At 40.1% G+C, this 21,803-nt stretch overlaps 1 protein-coding gene across 1 annotated transcript in view; it reads right to left on the minus strand.

The window, feature by feature from the left end:
• The window catches only part of ALG13 (ALG13 UDP-N-acetylglucosaminyltransferase subunit), an 88,942-nt gene that overhangs the window by 26,687 nt on the left and 40,452 nt on the right, over window positions 1–21,803 (minus strand). Inside the window, exons 11-20 of the mRNA XM_061599042.1 lie at window positions 20,667–20,717; window positions 19,914–19,960; window positions 17,126–17,198; window positions 12,932–13,013; window positions 12,229–12,403; window positions 11,734–11,809; window positions 10,677–10,782; window positions 9,113–9,177; window positions 8,031–8,128; window positions 5,955–6,061 (exon numbers count right to left, since the gene is read on the minus strand). Coding sequence (XP_061455026.1) covers window positions 5,955–6,061; window positions 8,031–8,128; window positions 9,113–9,177; window positions 10,677–10,782; window positions 11,734–11,809; window positions 12,229–12,403; window positions 12,932–13,013; window positions 17,126–17,198; window positions 19,914–19,960; window positions 20,667–20,717 — 880 coding nt within the window. The remainder of the gene's footprint in view (window positions 1–5,954; window positions 6,062–8,030; window positions 8,129–9,112; window positions 9,178–10,676; window positions 10,783–11,733; window positions 11,810–12,228; window positions 12,404–12,931; window positions 13,014–17,125; window positions 17,199–19,913; window positions 19,961–20,666; window positions 20,718–21,803) is intronic.

Here is a 21,803-nt window from a genome sequence, read left to right on the forward strand (position 1 = left end):
AAAAGTTAGCTTATTCAAGTGTTTTTTTAATTTGCAGACATGAACAGATTACAAGAGTTCTCTAGAACTAACACTGATTAGAAGAGTTCTTACAGATGTACTATATACCATCACAGATTTCAGAACCCAGTATGATGCAAAGGGACATTTTACCAACTGAGTCTCTACCCATATCAAGTGTAAGGGAGCTCCATTTACATATATATGAATTAGAATGTGATTAGTTTTCCCCACATTTCCCTTAATACTATATATGGATAATATGCACACAACCTCAGGCATGTATTGATTTTTATTTTCTGCCAGAAGGAGCGACTACATATTAATGACACTAAGACAAAGGTCTTAGTAACAACTTGAAATGCTCCCAGACATTCTGCATTAATTGATAATTGCAAGTAAGAATGATATTCTATTTTAAGAACCTGGATTTAGTACAGCCTTCCCCAGAACCTGGTTGTGCTGACTGGGGATGGTGAAAGTTGTAGCTCAAAACATATGGAGGGCACTAGGTTGGGGAAGGCCAATTTAGCATTCTATCTTGTAAATGCCATCTATTTGTATCCAAGATGAAAGCAATTAAGTTGGTACAGGAATGAGCACCAGCAACCCCTCAGGATTGCATGTTCACTCCTCTCCTCCTTTCGCACAGTTGTGAGGTTAGAAGCTTTTACTTCCATTTTTTATTAGCCACAGTTTAGTGTCATATCCAAATCCTAAACTGTGGTTAATTTCAATTATGACATATTGAAACAAGCCATCTTTATAACCCATGGTTTGAAGTTGGCTTGCTTTGAACACCCTATACTTAATATTAGCCACAGTTCGACAGGTTCAGATGAAACAGCAGGTTGCAGTTAATAAAAAAAAAGCAAAAATTTTGAATTTTCTCCTGGCGGGCTGAGGAGAGGGAAGGCAGTAGAACAAGGTCTGAGGCTCGCTGCAGCTCATTCTTGTCACAACAAACTAAGGTTTATGATGACCTTAAAATGCAGCTTGTATCTGTAAGCAGCAGCTAGATTAATATATGCAGAACATGCTTAAAGGAAAACAAGCATAGACCAAATTGTGTAAAATTTGGAATTGCATTAGTGAATTTAAATGCATGCCAAAAATCAGCATCTAAATACAGCAAATGTTTTGAACTATGGATTAACTAAAAGTAATGTGGTTATATAAGCAATACATGATAGAGTGCCATCCATCAGCTTAAGCTGGTGGGCCAGCTGTGCCCCTATCTGGACAGGGATAACCTGGCTACAATTATCTATGCTCTGGTAACCTCAAGGTTGGATTACTGCAATGCGTTTTATGTGGGGCTGCCTTTGAAGACAGTTCAGAAGCTTCAATTAGTGCAGAAAGCAGCTGTCTGACTGTTGATGGGTTCAAGATGAACAGAGCATGCAACACCTATCCTATTCCAATTGCATGGCTGCCTATACACTTCCGGGCCTAATTCAAAGCGCTGGTTTTGACCTGTAAAGCTCTTTACAGCTCAGGACCCCAATATCTTTTGCAACGCATCTCACAATATGACATACTCAGATCCTTAGATCTTCCTCTGAGGCCCTTCTCAGGTCCCCCCCCCTCCTGAGGGAGGATCAGAGGGTGATGACAAGGGAGAGGACCTTTTCAGTTGTGGCTCCCCATCTGTGGAATATGCTCCCAGTGAGGACCACTTGGTGCCTTCATTGTCATCTTTTCAGCGCCAAATAAAGATGTACTTTTTCTCCCAGGCATTTGATAGATTGAGATGTTTTGTTTTAATATGCTGCCAAGCCTTCCTGTGGCTGCATGGGGGTGCTATTGCTATTGTTTTGTTGTTGTTTATTGTTATGTTTATAGTCTGTTTTATGTGTTTTGTTTTAACATTGGGGAAGTCTCTTGGGGACCTTTGGGTATCAAGCAACTAATAAATCTAAATCTAACTACTACTACTACTAATAATAATAATGGTCATAATTTGCTCTTATTTAATCTACTATTTTTGTAGCTTTGTTTGAAATTTGTTTTATTATTTGATTTGTAATTTGTACATTTTTGTAGCTGCTGTTGTTGTTCAAGGAATGTGTTCCATTAAATATATAACAAAGACAGCAAGACTGGATGCATGTGACAGAACAAAAATCCACACTTTTTTGGCCAGTTCAAAAAACTTAACAACTTCAGATGTCAAAGTTATTTGTTTGATCTGTGGGATGGTAATTTGAGAAAAGCTTTCAAATCTCTTGAGTCCAAGTCTGAAAAGGTGAATATGCTTTTAGGAAGACATATGAAAAAGGCCCACTGAGCAGACACTACTTGTGGAGGAGCTGCTATCAAGAGTACCTCTCTTACTGTATCTTCAGATATCAAATTTATGAGCACGTTCACAAAGTGTTTAACAATAATAAACTCATATTTTCCTGCATGAGGACTATGGCAGGCCTACAAATTTTAAACTGCTTTAGGCCTTGAATAGAGGAAAACTTTTCAGTTGCACTTAAGGGGAGGCATTTTGCTCCTGCTGCTGCTGAAGCCAGATCTGAATTAAACAGCCATAACAGTGATTGTATACTATAACCAGTATGGATTTTCACATTCCATCATGTTAAATTGAAAATACTCCACTTGCCATTCTGATGCTTCGCATAAACTCATTTCAAAACAAAATCTTACAAAACATATAGAAATGCTAGCTTAACAACACTCTGTTTTCATGGCAATACACAACACACTCAGAGAAGTGTAAAAGAGGGGGGGGAAATCCAGACCCCTGTTGGACTTTTTTCTGTCAGTGGTCTCATAATTTCTTGAAATTAATTAAAAATCAGTCATATTCCAGGAATACCTGTAATTCTATTACTGACCTTGCCCCATTCTCTTCACCTTCTGCAGTTTAGAAGTTAAAAAAGCATGGCTGATTTTTAATTAATTTAAGGAAATTAACAGTGGAGTCTACGATAGCGCAGCCATGCTCAGTAAGAACCAACTGTCAGCGTTCTAAAAACCAGACTAACAAGCTGTTTGGCTTTAATCAGGGGGGCACATCTACCTCAGACATTTATTGCACTTCAAACAGTCATGGCTTCCCCCAAAGAATCCTAGTACAGTTTGTGAAGAGTGCAGACAGTTAGGAGACTCCTATTCCCAGAGCTCCAGTGGTCGAAATGGGTTAACAATCAGCCGCTCTTCCCAGAGAACTCTGGTGACTGTAGCTCTGTGAGGGGGATAGGGTGTAGCTCTGTGAAAATAGGATTCTTTGGGGAAGCCATGACTGCTTAAAGTGCAATAGATGTCTGGTGTGGATGTGCATTAGTGAATTGAAATGCATGTCAAAAGTCAGTGTCTAAATACACCTCCAAGAAACATCACATAACATGGCAGAAACAAACTGCCCTCAAAAATTGAATAGCTCTGCTTTGTATCAGCCACACCTTTCAAGTTTTTGCATCTATCCCAGTCTTAATAGTAATAATCAGATTTTTTTCTTGTAAGGGAAAATCTGCATTAACAAGGGGAAAAATCAGGATGCATCCAACTCAAGCATGGATATCGTGTGGATGCCTTCCCTACAATAGTGTGCCTAGACCACTGCAAACATGCAGTAAATGGCTGATGTGGGAAATGCCTTTTGTATTTTTGTTTTTAATACATGTCTTACTACCCATGTCTCATTTTTTGTAAACTCCTTTATGATTTCCTGTAACTAAGGCTGTCATGTAATGTCGGGCATTTTTGAAATTTAGCTTAACTGATTAAATCTGCATCAGTTTCTGTATAACAATAGTTCTATAAGAAAAAGCACGCTATTTTAAATGACATGCATAAGTTATAGCAGATATCTAAGAGACTGGGTTCCTTGCTTTCTCACAAGAGAATTGCCTCTTGATTGTATACCAAACATTAAACCTTAATCATAACTCATCCACCATATAAATAATATCCTGAAAGTACTAGTTATTATGTATATGTATAAGTAAAAGTCCATGTTTTTTCCAATGTATAATTCATACTAAGTGCAGATTAAGTCTACAGTGAAAAGGCTTTATATGCCTTTGAAGTCATTGAATTAAACAATAAATGGTGTAAAATATCTGTTTTATTTCCTTTGACTTCCTTCTTGCAGGTATACTCTTTCAGAGAGTTTAAACATTGTATCTAAATGCCAAATCTTGTTAAACTTTTTTTTTTCTGTTGGTACATTGAGCTGTTAGGTACCAGGTATGGTAACTTTACCACTGCTTATAACCAGGCAGCATGGATCTAGCAGCGAAGCTGTATTCTAGCCTCAAATGGGCAACTTTTAGAAGTTCAGAACCAGCACAAAGCCTTTGGAATCCACATACATGACAGATTAGAACTCCTCCTGGCAAAACCCATTGTGCTGTTTGTGTACATTGCTCTTTCCTTGCATTCTTTCCCTGCATCAGGGTTGGGGAACCTGTGGCCCTCCTGATATTGTTGGACTACAGCTCCCATCACCCCAGCCATTGGTAATGCTGGAGGGCCACAGGTTCTAAACCTCTGCCCTACATCACTTGCAAAAAGCTGTAAATTGCTGTTAGCAATTGCTTCTCCAGGAGCAATTGAGCAAAGAATGTGAAACTTGTTCCTCCCATCCCTCTAAAAGCAATAGCCAAAAAGTCTGAACATGTCTCAGGCTCCTGCCACATAACCAGTATGGTACCCAATCTATGTGCTAATATCTCTTCCAATCCCCAGGTGATAGGGGAAGCCAACAGAGAAGGCATTTTTCCCCATCTGCCTAATGCCTTCTGAACATCCTTACTTTTTGAATTTCAGATCCAATGAGTGATGTAGGAAGTGAGAAGCACAAATTCAGTAATAGTGTAAGAGACAGGACCAGAGGTCTCTGAATCTTAAGAATCACAGCTATCTTCACAGAGAGTTTGCAGTTTTCTGACTCTCTGCGTCCACCCAACCATCTTCTTGGTGTTTATTAAGGATGGAGAAGTCTATCAATTTTAGTTTCTCTCAGTTTCTCATTTTTCCAATCTTCCACTTACCCTCTTAAGAACAAAAGTGCCTGCTGGATCAGACCAGTGGCCCATCTAGTCCACCATCCTGTTCTCACAGTGGCCAACCAGATGCCCAGGGGAAGCCCACAAGCAGGACATGAGCGCAACAGCACTTTCCCCGGTCTATAATTGCCAGCAACTGGTATTCAGAGGTAAACTGCCTTGAACAGCAGGATACAGAACATCACCATCATGGCTAGTGGCCATTGAGTTTTATTCTTCATTAATTGTTTAATCCCATTTTAAAGCCATCCATTCCTTAGTTTGACTATACATTGTATGAAGTACTCTCCTTTGTCCTGAATTTATTTTCATTCAGCTTCACTGGATGGCCCCGAGTTCTAGTGTTATGATGGAGAGATAAAAACTCCAGCCCCTTGATCATTTTGGTTGCTCTTTTCTGAACCATTTCCAGGTATAATTATAATCTGCAGGCCTATAATGTTTACATGAAAATGTAAACATTTCTGTGCCCTTCTAATATATGCATTCTAGACACAATTTTGCCTTAGTAGACACATTTTTGCAGCCAGTTTCCCCTATTCTAATACATTTTTGTACAGTACTTTCAGTAATGTATACATTTACTTGTGCACTTTTTGGTTGGGGAACTGCATCACAAAATGCAATAGCCTCTACTTAACATATCTCCTAGCTTCTCATCTGCATAGCCCCACAGAGGTCTAATTTTTATTTTGTTTTATGTACAGTGTCATGTGCATTTGATGGTACTATATAATTAAATTATAATATTTCTTGGTGACACTAGAGTGTGACAAAATGTTGAAAGACTAATTTTTTATTTACTATTTGTGTACTACAGCTGAACTGTTATGCAACTTGCACAAGAAACAGCTGCTTCTTAATTTATCTACCTGTAAGTAGCAACAATAGATGTTCCGGTCACCATCTATCATCCAGAAGGTAACCCACCTGATATTTTCTGATAGTTCCCTCCTTTTCGACTGGGGACCACATTCCATGCAGAAACCGGTGTCACTTGTGTCACAGGCTTTAAATTAACCAGTGGAACAACATGCCTACAAGAATACACAACAGGATTAGTATCACATTAAAATAAAGGCCAGTCTTCTATGAAGACAAGTCATTCTTAAGAAGGGCCACAAAAACTATCAAGATAGGAAAGTGATACTAAAACAAAAATGCAAACTGTGTTTTATCATTACTGGAACTTAAATTAGTTGTAAGCCTATTTAATGTTGCTCAGGCAAGGTATACACCTCATTAAGTTAAATAGCCTGAGAAGAGATTCTAGTACAACACTCATTATGTGCAAGACAATTATAAAAATAAGCCCATCTCTATCAAACTATCAGAAAGCCAAATGCTTCAGGATTGGTCACTGAACTGTATGTCCATTTTCTCCGAAACCTTCAAAAGAACAATATGCAATCATAAGCCTTTTTGTTGTTGCTGCTGTGGATACCTACACCCAACAAGCACAGGTATAAGATAATGCATGTCATTCTTCCTGCTACTCAACAGGCTTCAGATTTCACATACAAATGTTGTATTTAATCTCTCTCTTCAAGTCTTCCAATGCTCGTGGGTGATGTAGACAAAGCAGCAAGATATGCTCAACCCCCCCCCCACATAGACTAAAAAAGCCTCCCCTGAATGGCAGAAGAAAATTCCCAAACAGGCTAATGATGACTGAGCATACTCAGTGGGCAGGGAATGCTGACATTTGGGGGATGTGGAGGGAACAGACAGGAGTGTCTGGAACCCTTAACAGAAGCATTCCACACTGCACCATTTTTGTGCAGGATCCTACTTGTGTTCTTAATATTTTAACTTGAGTGTCAGTATTATGCCCAGGGCATTATGGTAATACAACCAGGTACATTTTAGAGTTTAAAAAGCTGTTTTCAGAATACAGACCATTTTCCTAAGAGTGAGATCTGACACCAATTTGAAGTAACTAGCAAATTATCCTGGGATAAAGCAGGGTGGCTCTGGGCACACTTCCCATTTGCTCCTGTACAGGAAGCTGTGTGCAATTAAGCTGAACCAAGACCAATTAAAATGTCAAATAAGATGTGTGAATAAATGGGATTTATGCCAAAATGTCCCGGGAGAAGACAGAATCTTATCCAGAAAAATCCAACATCCATCCGATGTCTTCCTCTGCATAAATGGGCAGGGACATTAGCAATTACAGTAAATACATTGATCTGTTCCTATGAACACTTCTCGCCAAGTGTTTTAAAAAGAGAGAATGGTGTTGAAAATGGCCATGCTGCTGTGGCAGTCATGCTATTCAGGTAATTTATGAATTAGGCTACGATTTTGAGCTGATCCCACTGCTGGAGAGCTATCAGATCTCCCAACTTACTCCAGTGCGTTCTGTAACACAGGTGTGTAAAACAGCTCTCAGGTTTAAAAAACAAATTTCCTCTAAGACAGGTTACTCCCAATTAGCAAACTGGATGAAATGATAAGCGTATTATTCAAGAAAGATTCTGCAAGTTTTGGATTGCAGAGCTAGATCCACATTCAGACTGCTGAAGAGAGTAGTAACTAGGGTTGTTCCTGTACTTCCTGTCAAGATCTGCACTTTCCAGAAATAATCAGACATTTTTGTTCTAACAAGCCTTCCCAGCTGGATGAATAGGTCTCTGCCATGGGTGTTTGTTATTTTATTTTATCTGCTGCTGTTTTCTGTGTTGTTTCAAACTGTGCTTTAGCTGTTTTTATGGCATTTCGGACATTGCCTTGAGATGTGAGTGAAAGGCAATTTACTACCACTAACTGCTACTGGTACTACTTTTAATAATAATATCTGAAGTAGCGTTCTGGAAAGCAGGCTAACAGCTTCTGAATATCATATGCTTGCAAGGATTACTGACACCCTGACGGGCGCAGGACAGGCTAAACCTCAGTCCTTATGTTTAATCCACTTTCATCCCGTTAACATAGCTGCTAATTGGCAACCCAGTATCAAATGAATGAACAAATGTAATAAATCAGAATGAAAGCAATACATACTTTTCTGCCAACTCTTCAATGAAGACGGTAACCATATTATCCTGTCCAACATCTTGTATGTGAGCATTATAGTATTTTCCCCCAGTCTCTAGGCGTACCTGGAAAAAAATAAGAGCCTAGTTAAGCCCAGAGGCATAGTCCCGATCAGCACCTGGGCTCTCCTAACCAGATCCTAATGGAACTGCACAATCTGCAAGAAAAAGTATCATGGGAGCTGTAGTTTGTTAAGGGTGCTGGGAATTGTAGCTCTATAATGGGGTAAACTACAGTACTTTAACTACAGTACTTTAAATGCATGGTCTGTGCAACATAAGAAATCCACTATCTTCAGACTGCCCCGGTTTTGTCAGCAGAACTTGTGGAGGCCTTAAAGCACCCAGGGCCAGAAACACAGCAAGGCAAAGGGCTGTAGCTCAGTGGCAGCTCCTCTGCTTTGCATACAGAAGGTCCTAGGTTCAATCCCCAGCATCCCCAGGTAGGGCTGAAAGAGAGCCCCTGCCTGAGACCCTGGATAGCCACTGCCAGTCAGTGTAGACAATACTGAGCTAGATGGACCAATGGTCTGATTCAGTATAAGGCAGCTTCCTGAGTTCCACATGTTGGCAGTTTCAGAGTTTACAGAACTATTTTCCCCCACTACCATTTCTTGCTGATGAAACTGATTCAGAATACATTATTGCAGATAACTTTTCCATGATGAAGAAAAATTCCTTTGCCTTAAGTTATTAAACAGTGTTTTAAATACATCAGGGGCTCCCAAACGGTGGTCTTTCGGCCACCAGGGGTCCATGAGCTTCATTCAGGTGTTCTGCAACATATATGTGAAGAATACTTAAAATTTGAATTCTATGGAATTCAAACTGTAATACAATAAAATGCAATATAAGAAATAAAATCAGCAATAAAAATACAATTCAAAATATATAGCATCTACCACACTGCATTACAATTGCTAAACAGGCAGAAAATATACGTAAGTGGTCCACCAAGACACTCAGCAACTTTCAAGTGGTCTGAAAGAGAAAAAGGTTGGGAACCACTAGAACAGACTATTTTTTACTAAACAAGCTTAGAGAACTAACCTGACACTTGTCTCCTAAATAGTACTGTCTTCCAGCAAACACCAAGTAATCAATTTTTTGAAGTTCTGCAAAGGGAGATCCAGATGAGAAAACTTAAGTTAGGCATCATGCATTAACTTTCTACACTGAAGTTAAAACACTTGAGAACATCACCTGGAAACAATATACTACTGACTTAGCAGCTGTCTTGTGAATTTTGTTGCACCAACAAAGAATGATATGCATCCAACTGCTAATGTGATACTACTACAGCAAACAGATGCGCTAATATAAACAGAGTAAATTAAATTCTATATATTCTTTAACTTCATCAGTAAAGATATTCAGGTTTTCTTCATTTAGTGGCAAACTGGATTTGTTTTGTTTCCAAACAGTCAAAGAACAGGATGATGGTTTGAACATATCAAACTGCCTCACATAGGATCTGTAGCGGCCCACCAAACTCTCAGGTTTTTTATCTGGAGCTGTACAGGATTGAATCTGAGTAATGAGACTTCCCAGTGTTGTATTCCATTATGAACTCCAGGGATGTACAGTTTTTTCTAAAGCAGGAAGTGTACACTAAAACACATCATATATGCAGGAAAGTTGATTGGAACTGTAACAAAAGAGGTTTCCAAGGCATACTGGAAACAAGAAGTCAAAATAGCTAGGCTGGTGAGGACTCGAGAGAGGGCCTTCTCAATAGTGGCCCCCACCCTCTGGAACTCTCTCCCAGGTGATATACGCCATGCCCCGTCTATAATGAGCTTCCGCAGGACCCTGAAGACTTGGCTTTTTAGGCGGGCGTTTGAGATGGGCTAGTTTTTTTACTGTTTTTAAATTTTAATTGTTTTATATACTGTTTTATCTTGTACGTCGCCCAGAGTGGCTGGACAACCAGCCAGATGGGCGACTAACAAATTTAATAATAAATAAATAAAATAAATAAATTAGGTCTAGGGATGGATGGATGAATGTCAATTTCGGCTCCCTTCAGTTCCTCATTTTTCAAATCTTAATTGCAGTTCTCCATACTTCCACATCAGGTTATGATTTTTAAAAAGTATTCAGGAAAATTCATGTGCATTTTAGTGTGAATTTCTCCCAATACACACATTTTTCAAAGCAATTTCCTCTCATACAATGCATTTCAGCGTATTGTTTTCACTAATATATGCATTTATATGCACACTTTATAGCAGCTTATTCGTTTTTGTACACATTACTTGGTTGGAGAACTGCAATGCAAAATCTGGAAAAGTGTAAATTTTGAAGGGTGGCTGTTTCAGTTTGCATTCAGTATGAATTACGAGTGTCCATCGGGGGCATTGTAACCTTTACTCTCTGTTGCACATATTGACTGCTGCAGAAAACATTGGTGTTACAATGGGGTTTCCTACAGCAAAAATACAACACAATGATGTCACGTGAGTTCACACACAGAAGCGAGTACACGGATGTTAAAAGATGCATGTACACTGCTATCTAACATGTTACATGTTTGCTGTCTTTCCCACAGCAATCAATGTATGGAGCTGCCCTAATGAGTAAAACAGCCTTTGCACATGGACTATCTTGATACCTTTTCTGCTGTCCAACCAAACATCAAATTCTATGTTCCGATAGATCTCAGGGTCCAGTGCTTTCAGTACTTTATAGGAAAAGGGCATCTTCGGATTGTCTGGAGGCTGCAGAGTTAAAATGGAATAAGTGAAAAAGACTGCAGGAGGTGACTCCACTCTTCCGCTCTCCTTTCTAAAGGAAACTTATTATCAAGAAAGCCTATGCATTTGTTTACACTCCACACCCACTTAAAATTGCAGCAGCACCGCATGGGCAGTTTGCTTTAAGAATGAATCTTAGGAGATTGATGGCAAGGATGTTACAGTTATGGCACTGAGATTTTTTTTAAAAAAAGGTAACCATTGCCTGTTCATTTCTGTAATTTAACTGGCCCTGATTCTGAGTACTGGCCAAATGATCAGTACAGAAGCCAGTCCTGTAGTATTTAGATTAAACCAAGGAAGGCAAGTCCAGGCCTGGAATTTGTAGACATTCTGAATATTCCCATCTAAATCAGGAGCCACATACACAAAAAGGTTGGCAACTAAGCATGTTGAGATGCCTATTTTAAAGTAAATGTGAAAACACTCACACACAGAAGCTGTCCCCCTATTTTTGTTAAATATGGTTTGATGAATGTAGGGTAGGGGCGGCTAACCTACGGCCTTCTAGATGTTGCTGAACCCATCATCTCTGGCCATTGGTCATGCTAGCTGGGGCTGATAGGATTTTTAGTCCAACAGCATTTCCCCCACCTCTGGTGTAGGCAATAATAGTTACTAAGGGGTATCTGTAGAATTGTTACACAAAACTGGTTGATGTATAGAGGAAGATGTTACTTTACTAAGCAGAAGGGCTTGTGTACAGCTTTCAGACAGTTTACAAGGGACGGCTATTAGTTTTGAAGCTCTTACTTTTGCCAACCCGTAAAACAGATTAGAAATAGGAAATGCTTATGAAGAGTGGACTACCACCTGAAGGGACCCAATGTGGAGGTGGAGAAGAGCATAAGAACACAGAAGGGATTCTCAGAATTATGTGATTTCCCCACCCACCCCCATCTTAAGGTGTCAAACCTTCATCTCATCACTGCCTTGCTTGTATTTTTCCTCCAGGGGGTTGGCCGATTCATAGCTTTCCCAATCTTCCACCCTAAACAATTAAACACACACAGGATTTAAAATGTAACTAGCGCTGTCCAGTGCTGAAAAGCAAAGAGTTCCAGTCATTTGGCAATATTTGAGAAGCACAACGGCACCATCAAGTGGTGAAGCACATCATAACTGAAAAGCATCTGCATAATCCCAATGAAATCTGTTTAGAACACTGACAAGTATTCAGAAAATATAGCACTTTGCAATCACAATTGAAACCCTTCTCCTTTTCTTGTATTCATCCTGTAGACTAAATGTGGCCAGGACCTTGCCACACAAACAAATCAACATACTAATAAATATTTGCAAGTTTATCATAACAAGCCTGCACTGGGGGAAACCACATTGTGAATGGATCGAAAGTGGGGCTCCCCCCCCCAGGACTGCAATCATTATGTTTAGGTTTTCAACAAGTACCTCTTTTCTGAAGAATTTGATGTTCTCTCAGGCAGACAATCAAAGTTGGCATCTTTTCTGTTTCTGTTTTTGTTTGTGTTTTTCTTAGCCCCACTTCGAAACATCTCAACAGCAGTCCTTAATTCTTCCTCATCCACATGGAAGACATTTTTGTACAGAATCTCATACAAGACAGCTGGGCAAACAAAGAACATAGTGTTAAAAAGGTTGACCGTGGTGCAAGCTTCTAAAAATACTGAAGAGAATTTAAGACCCATGACAAACTTAAACAGGCTAATTATTATTTTTAACTATGAAAAAAATGTAAATGTACTGCCTTCAAGTCGATTCCGACTTATGGCGACCCTATGAATAGGGTTTTCATGAGGCTGAGAGGTAGTGACTGGCCCAAGGTCACCCAGTGAGCTTCATGGCTATGTGGGCATTCGAACCCTGGTCTCCCAGGTCGTAGTCCAACACCTTAACCACTACACCACACTGGCTCTCTTTTAACTACGAACTAATCACAATTTTCTTGATGTTTTAAAACAGTTGAGATATGTTTTGTTTTGTTTTTAATTGCATTGATTTGTTATTTTATTGTTTGTTGCCCTGGGCTCCCTTGGGAGGAAGGGCAGGATAGAAATTTAATAAATAAAAATAAATGAATAAGTAATCAGCTGATTATTTAAGACAGAAGGAGAAAAAATGCAATTTTATTTACCCTGGCAAATTGCAGCATTCGTCTGAAACTGTTTGGTATACACAGAATCATAATGGCCATTACTGGAGCAACATAGCAGAATCTGAAAGATAAATTCCTAGGTAAAATAAAAAATATCTATACACCCTTATTTTGTTTTTGTTGCTATAAGATCATGCCCACAATCCCCAACACAGAATGCATTCCTATCCACAAGCAACTGTAGAACAACTATGCTATTGTTTGCCTTGGGATTATATAACAGTCATTGTCACATTTGTCTCAGAAGCTGTGTTTATATTTCATTTTATATATAAAAAGTTTATTTTTACATGCAAGAACATGTACACATACTTCACATAGACCCAAGAAGTGGAGGCTTATAGGTCAGAAGCAAACACCACAATTGTACTAGAAATGTCATAGGCAGGTGCAATCGCTGTAACAGGCTCTGAACAACCTTGCCCACCTAGACAAGTACTGTCTTCCACTCCGACTGGCAGTGGCTCTCTAGGGTTTGGGGCAGAGGCCTTTTGCTATCACTTACTACATGATCTTTTTTAATTGGAGATGCCAGGGACAGAATGGGATATGTTGTCAGGACTCCAACTCCCATCAGCCCCTGCCATCATGGCCAATTGTCAAGGGTGATAGAAGATGCAGCCCAATATCTGTAGGGCACCACATTCAGCACCCTTGGATATAAGGAAAGACAAGAGGATCAAAAACAGCCACAGAAAAGGACCACATGAGGAAAAATATATGCCTGAAAAAGTAGTCAGGCTCCCTTTGCGTTTTGAGAAAATCTCTTTATCAAGGAAATAATTTCTCTTGCCTTTTGATAAGCAGCTCTCTCAGTAAAGTTATTTCCTTGAAATGCACTGGGAACCTAACTACGTGTGCAGTTGCCTTTTCCTATGAGGGAGAGCCCAGCTATGAGCATTAATAAATTTTTAGAACACTGGTTCCCATACTTCCCCACCCCTCATGGACTACTAGAAAATTGTTGTAGCAAACTGTACCAGATACTGTGTTATTTTTTTATTGCTTCTCCTTTCAGTTCTAATAAATAAAATTTGTAATATAATAAAATGTGATTTAAGAAATAAAAATAGCAATAAAAATACAGTTAAGGATCAATATGAATATTCAGTGCGATGGATCTTCAACCACAAATCCACAAGCCTGCTGCAGACGACTTGAATGAAGCTCACAGACCACTGATGGTCCATGGCACACAGTTTGGGGATCCCTGTTTTAGAATGAATTTAACAAGTCACAGGTTACTGTTTCTACTGCAATCACCTTGCAATACTGCAACACAAAAACGAGTGAAAGTTAAATTTAACATAAAAACCTAACACTTCTGCAGTAACAACTGCAGCTGCCAGTAAGCAGCAAAGTTAAGCACAAACATTTTACAGCAGCTGGTAAGGAGAGAACAGCAGATCAAGGTGGCTATGGTGTCATGAGATGCTGAAGGGAACAGAGAAAATCCTTAGGCCTTTACCAAAGAGTAGGGCCAGAGGCAGCTGCTCTCCAGAAAGGTTTGCCTGCTAGCTTAAATCTCCATTCACTTGGATTGCACCTACGGATAAGGCCTGAGAATATTGGCTGTTGAAATCCTACAGTTAACAGTTGTGAAATGAGCATTCTACTTGGCAACCGAGTTGCTGTGAAGCATTCTCTTCTCTGAAATTACATTTTTAAAGTACGCCACATGTACAGAATAGCTTCTAAGCTTTCAGAGGGACCCACCAGCGGAGTTAAATATTTCATTAAGAACTACCTCTAAGGGTCAGTTTACCTAGATACTTTTTTAAAACAGGAATTCTCACCATGAGGCTAGAAACCCTGCAGTTCTTCTATAGTTACTTGTTCTTACAAAAATGTGGCACTTGATGTGTGAGAGAAGTACAGTCATAAAAAGGGCCTGTTTTCCAACTGAAGACATTCCACAGTGACATTGTTGCTTTCACTGTGTGTGTGTATGCAGAGAGCAGATGAAGTACAAGCAGGATGCTTCATACAAGGCAACATACCTTCTTGAATGGGACTATGCATGTCAGAATGGCTGCAGGCCCTAATTCAACCATGACATCCAAAGAGTGGCTGCCAGGAGGACCAGATGGTCAAGACAAGCACAACAGATTCACCCACATTTGGTTTACTCCCACAGGAGGCAATGATGCCCACCAGCTTGGCTGGATTTAATAGAGGATTAGACTAATTCATGGATGAAAAGGCAGGGCTCTTCTTATGTTCTTAAATATTTTGAGGGAGCAATCCTATCCTCCCTGTGAGGATGTTAATGACTACTAGCCATGAAGGCTATGCTCTGCCTCCATGACTATACTCTGCCTCTTCCTAACTTTTGGCTCTTGCCCTTCCCACTGATGGCCTGTGTCCCCACAACAGGCCCAAAGGAATGTGGGTATTGGAAGAAACAAAAAGGTTTCCCACCCCTGGTCTACACAGTGGGAGCCTCACATGGGCCATCCCACACACGCACAAGCACAGACAGCATCTGTGAAGGCAGCATATATCGAAGTATAACTGTTCAAGCCAATTTTTGTTGTGTTTTCTCTGTATTAGATACTGCCCTGTCCAGGAGGTTCAACATTTCATGGCAGGGGTGGTGGGTGGTTCAGAAGTTCAGCTCAAGAAATTGAAACTTAAGTATGATGTGAAACCAAAACCTAAAGGGGTGGAGAGGGAAGCCAAGAAAAATCAGGGGAATCAAAAACTGAAAAAAGCCCTCTACTAGCCTCCTGACTTGGCCAAAAAGGTTGGGAGAATGGAGTGGAACTTTTGTGTATAAGTAAAGCTGGTAAATAAGGGGTCACGATAGGAGAGAGAGACAGAGACAGAGTGCAAGCAAGAGAGAGTGAAACACATGGGGAACTTGTGGCCCTCCATATATTATTGAGTTCCGTCTCCTATCTGCAACTGCCAGCGTGGCCAATGATTAAGGATCATGGGAGCTGTAGTCCAGGGCCACAAGTTCCCCATCCCTACTGTAAGAGCTGGAACACTGGGGAATCATGGTTTCAGCATTGTAGAAGAAAGAAGCCTGAAGATATGGCTGAAAATGGCCCTAGAAGCTGAAGAGGGCTAGAAAAATCATGAGGGGAAAACTGGATATGCATTTTCTCTGTTAATTTTATTCTCCTGTTCAAACCGTTTTTAAAGCAAGGGCTTTTAAGGACATATTTTCAAAAACTGTTGATTTGTTACCATACACAAATATTTTGTAAAAAAAACATGTAGCTTTCAGCTTAAACATGCCTGAAGCCTTATTATCTACCCCACATCTAATTGCATTACCACTCTACTCCTTACAGAGAGTTGGCTGGACCATTTAAAAAACCTCAAAATACCAATGATTAGAGAGCTTTTTAGTGGAAGCAGATGGGGGGGAAAGCCCAGTAAAGCTCTATTTGGCAGCAACAGCAGCAGCAAAGTTAACAAGAAGGAGGGACTCTTTTATTTGCTTGCCATCCTTCCCTCTCACCCTTTCCACCCAGTCCTCAGCCTGGATTGTCATAGCTGTCTGTTGGAAAATCAAGTATTCCTTTTTCCATGGCTGTCCCAAGCCTCAAATAGAAGATACATTAGCCATGCAGGTCTCTCCTGGGATTCATTTCTTTTGTTGCTAAAAAGTGTTAGGAGGGCTTGTCTGGATCAGGACCACAGTATGCAGAGAAGGATTTGACCCTTCCTCCCTGAACTATTTTCCCACTGATGCTGCCCCACCATAAACTGTTATTTTCCCCTCAAACAAACAACTACACAGAGTAACAGAAACAAGGGCAAGCAGCCACACAGAAGGACTGCAGGAGTGTTCACAGTTCAGTGACACACAACCTCATTCCTAACTGGCCAAAACTGGCAGCCAAATGGTGGCCATTTTTCACCCAGCAGGCTCCATGAAACCACAAAGGGTGGTATGCAGTGCGCTCATTCTATTAGTACAATAACTACTGCTTGCACAACAGAACCCATGCACCCTAACCAAATCTGCTCTAGAGATTTCAGAGGAAAAAAGGGGGGACGTTCCTTTGTGAAGTCAAAAGTCCTTTCGCTGATGGAATGAGTTCGTTGAATTCCACCCCAAGATTAGTAGTGATATAGTCACAAGAGCAGCACACACACACGCTTTCCAGAAGTCTACCTCACTTGAGAGATGTTTCTCTCATACCACAACTTGCTTACCTTTTCTTCAAAGCTGTTATCTGTAGCACGGGAAGGAGGCTTTCCAGGGTGCCGATAAAGAATGAAGTCTCGGCTGGGTAATCAGAGTGAAGCAAGAGATATGAAAATATACTTAGTTTCTTGGAAGTGTATTGGAGGACCATGTTTCATTCTCCTAGACAGAACTGCTGCCTTAAATTTTATTTATTTATTTATTTATTATATCCTGCCCTTCCTCCAAGCAGGAGCCCAGGGTGGCAAACAAAAGCACTAAAAATGCTTTAAAACACCATTAAAACAGACATTAAAATACATTAAAACAAAACATCTTTAAAAACATTTTTAAAAATCTTTCAAGACATCTTTAAAAAAAGGTTAAACACATTGTTTTTTAAAAAAGTTTAAAAACATTAGAAAGCAATTCCAGCACACAGGCAGACTGGGATAAGGTCTCAACTTAAAAGGCTTGTTGAAAGAGGAAGGTCTTCAATAGGCACCAAAAAGATAACAGAGATGGTGCCTGTCTAATATTTAAGGGTAGGGAGTCCCTAGGGTAGGTGGTGCCACACTAAAGATCTGTTTCCTATGTTGTGCAGAATGGACCTCCTGATAAGATGGTATCTGTAGGAGGCCCTCGCCTGCAGAGTGCAGTGATCAACTGGGTATATAAGGGATAAGATGGTCTTTCAGGTATCCTGGTCCCAAGCTGTACACCAAGACTAGAACCTTGAATTTGTCCCAGTAGCAAATGGACAGCCAGTGCAATTCTTTCAGCAGCGGGGTGACACGTTGGTGATACCCTGCCCCAGTGAGCAGTCTCGCCGCTGCATTTTGCACCAGCTGCAGCTTCTGGACCAACCTCAAGGGCAACCCAACATAGAGTGCATTACAGTAATTAAGCCTAGAGGTTACCAGTGCATGGACAACAGTGGTCAGGCTATCCCGGTCCAGAAACAGCCACAGCTATCTTACCAGCCGAAGCTGGTAAAAGCTGGTAAATGTGATCCCCGTTTCAGATTCTCCCCTGCAACACTGCCATGACCCGATGTAATCAAGGCATGTGGTTCTCTGCTGTTCACCTCATGTAATTAGATGCTACCGGTAGGAGAAAATTCAAGACATGGTGACATCAAGACACTAAGTGATGCTACATATTATCTTGGGGTGGGGGGACTCCATGATCACATTTGCATGTCACACTAAACCAGATTTTAGCATAACATGAATGAACTCCAGTGAGCCTCACAATCAGATAGCCTCCTTCCCTCACCCTGAAATGAGTTGGGAAGCTTTTACTTAGCCACAGTTTACCATGTCATCTGGACTGGCAAACCATGGTTAACATGTATGGTTAGATCTGAACAAGCCAACTTCAAACCACAGTTACTGAAACTGGCTCATTTAAACTAATCAGTTAAGATGAAGCACATTCTGAGTCCTGACAACACAGTAAGACTGAGTTAATGAAAAGCAAAGGGAAAACGCCTCCTCTCAGCTTCACCGGAGGAAAGGCAAAGGCACCCATTATTTATATTTTGGTGAGTAAAATGCCCTTTTGTTCTGTATCAGCCAGAGTACCACTCACTTCTACTCACTCACTCAAATCTTTGTTCTCTCCCCTGCCCATGCACAGAGTGAGAGCCAGGAAAAAAGATATTGGGTTGGCAAAGAAAGTTGGAGAAATTAAAGCAATGTCCTTTTATCACCTTTTGGAAGTCTAGATCTTTAGCTTTTAAGACACCACAGACCATTTTTCTCTCTGCAGTATTGAGCTAATCCATTTTTGTTCAGAGGTGATAACTTGCTTTAGCAAACAGCAAGCACAGGCAGCCAACTCAGAAACTGCCAGTTGCATTTATGCTGTACTTAAAATTGTATTTTAAGGATTACACACAGCAAGCAGTATTTCCATTTCTTCAGGACTGTTTTTGATTAAGGACTAAGAGCCCTCCACACTATAACTGTGGGTTTCAAACAATGAGTCCTCCTCCCACACACACACACACACACACATATTGCATTTAAGGGCCAAAATGTGTACAGTGCTAAAGAGATATGTAGCCAGTTTTGTCTATGTTTTCTTTTTAAAAAAAACCCAAAAACGCAGCCACAGAAATGCCAATTCACAGTGGGAGATCAGCATAGGTTGGAACTGCCTGTCAACCCTACTCCCTCTGGCAGCTTTTTTGCTAATAATTGCCTAACCCTCTGCAGATAGCAATGCATATTTTCCCCACATGGGGGAAAAACAATGCATGGGAGATACATTTTAGCATGAAAATTGCCGCAAAAGGGTGATAACAATGTCCACCACAGACTGCGGTTTCCTCACATGCATTTGGAAGGGGGGAGGGAACGAGGTTAGCTGTGTCTCCCCACCCCAAGTTGTAGAGCTTTTAAATCTGTTCCGATACATCTCGTTAAAACTCAATGGCTTTAAAGCCACTGCATTCTGTCACTCTGACTGCCCATTTCAACATTACTGTCAAACATAAATTGTATGGCCACCAGATACTGTAACAACAGAGGGAACTCTACTGTGGCTGTGTACACACCATACATTTAAAGCACACTACTCCTCCCAGAGAAGCCTGTAAACTGTAAGGGGTTCTAGGAATTGTAGTTCTACGAGGGGTAAACTGCAATTCCCAGGATTCTTTGGGGAAGTCAGTTGCTTTAAATGGTGTATACACAGTTGTCAAGTAAACAGACAGCAAAGGTTTTGATGACCTCAGCTTATATAGAATTATCTGCATCTTCTAATAATTAAAACAGCTAAAGCATTAGCATTAGGTTATTGGATACTTACTGATAGATCAATGAGAAGACACTGATTTCAAGTTGTCCAGCACTTTCCTGTGTGTATAGAAGGGAAGTTAACTGACTGCTTTGCAATTATATAAGAAACCTTTGCACAGATATACAAATATATATATTTTCAGATATAGGCCTAGTTTCTATCCTAACAGAAGCTAACAAAGGTTAAATGGATGAGTTTCTTTGTCATTCACCACTTGCAAAACAGACTAAATGTTGAGTTGATAAAATTAAACTCAAAATAGTTTACAAATAATGCAAATCACAAGATTATAGAACAGTTCTGACAAACAGTTCAAGTATCATCATAAAAAAATGTTTCAGCAACAATTAAAAACCAAATCCTTTGAGGCTATGGTATACTCAATCACACTGACTACACTTCCCTGGTATTCTAAATTAACACTGACTATACCTCCCACTTAAGGAACTGTCCTCCTGGGCTCAAAAATGATGAAAGGTAGTTGAGTTCCTTTTAATTAGGAATCTCTACTGTAAGTAATATGATGGGATAAGTTATAATATTATTGCAAAATGGTTGTACAGATGCAAATAGCTAGGACAGAAGGCCAATCAAATACACCTCATTTAATATAAAGTAGCTTTTGAAAATTCAATTGTTAAACTATTGCTAGAATTCACTTATATTTCCTGGTAGAAACTCGAGGAGACACAGTGAAAGGAGGCAGTTTGTAAACATCAGTTGCTGCACAAAACTCCAGAAGTGTGAAACTGTCTGGCTTACCTTGGGGTCTCCAAGCCGTTCCAGGTATTTTTCAAACGATCCTTCTACATACTTAATCAAAACAGATAATGAAATTAATTTAACCAGTGGTTTGTCTTTACCTTCACTCATTCATTTTCAAAACACAGAGCTGTGGAAAGTATTGTCTATTTACCCTTTAAGAGGTTAAAGGCTAAATGTCTGAATATTGTATATTATGAATCTAGCATTGAATTCAAGTTCCCAAGGGGACGACGACTACTAAATACGTATCGACTCTGCAACATGGAAACAGCAGAAGCTAAAACTCAACCACTTACTCCATGCCATACTGTTGAGCTATGGCCCCACTCTCTGGACCCTTCCTAAAAAAGAATGCAGAAACACTGGGCCTTTTTTAAAGTCATCTTTTCTAAGAGGAACATGACAAGAGTTTTGTAAATTAAGCATGACATGGAGAAAATGGGCAGACAACTTGTTTATTGAGTGTTCACCCTGATTTGCTGGCACAAAACTTACATGGTGGTTATATTATATCCAGTCCATGAGCATTTGTTCCGATTTGTTTGCAGGGAGGTTATGTGACTATGAGCATCCATTCTGCATTCATCCCAATTTGCTTGTGGGATGTTTATACATCTTCCCACTAATCATTTTTTCACTCCACTTCTCAATGCATTTGTCCTTCACTTTTCAAACTGCAAATAGTCCGAGGTGTTTGTTGAAAGTGGATTTGTTGCACTAGTGTGAGAGCCTTTTAATCCACTTTAACAGAACAAGCCAAAGTTTCCCAATATGAGCTTGAACCCTTTCCACAAAATACTACAGTTTGGAGGAACCTAGACACATTTCCCCCTCTCCCATACTATCAGATTGGTAGATGTGGAGCAGACAAAACAAAGTATTTAACTCAAGATGTTATCAAGAGCGACAAAATGTGCCAACGACCGCCTGCTTCTTACATGGTGTTAGGATTAACACCATGGGATATAAGTGTACTCATGAAAGCTACATTGGCCCTCTGGGCTCAGCGTCTCTGAAAATCAGGTCCTAGAGAGGCACACTTGAAGATGTCCATCGGTAAAGTTGTGCAAATGGCCTCTCTAATTTCTCCACCCTATTTATAGGGAAAAGGAGGTATTAAACTGGATTTCACAA

Source organism: Rhineura floridana, chromosome 16, assembly GCF_030035675.1.
Source record: "Rhineura floridana isolate rRhiFlo1 chromosome 16, rRhiFlo1.hap2, whole genome shotgun sequence".
NCBI lineage: Eukaryota > Metazoa > Chordata > Lepidosauria > Squamata > Rhineuridae > Rhineura > Rhineura floridana.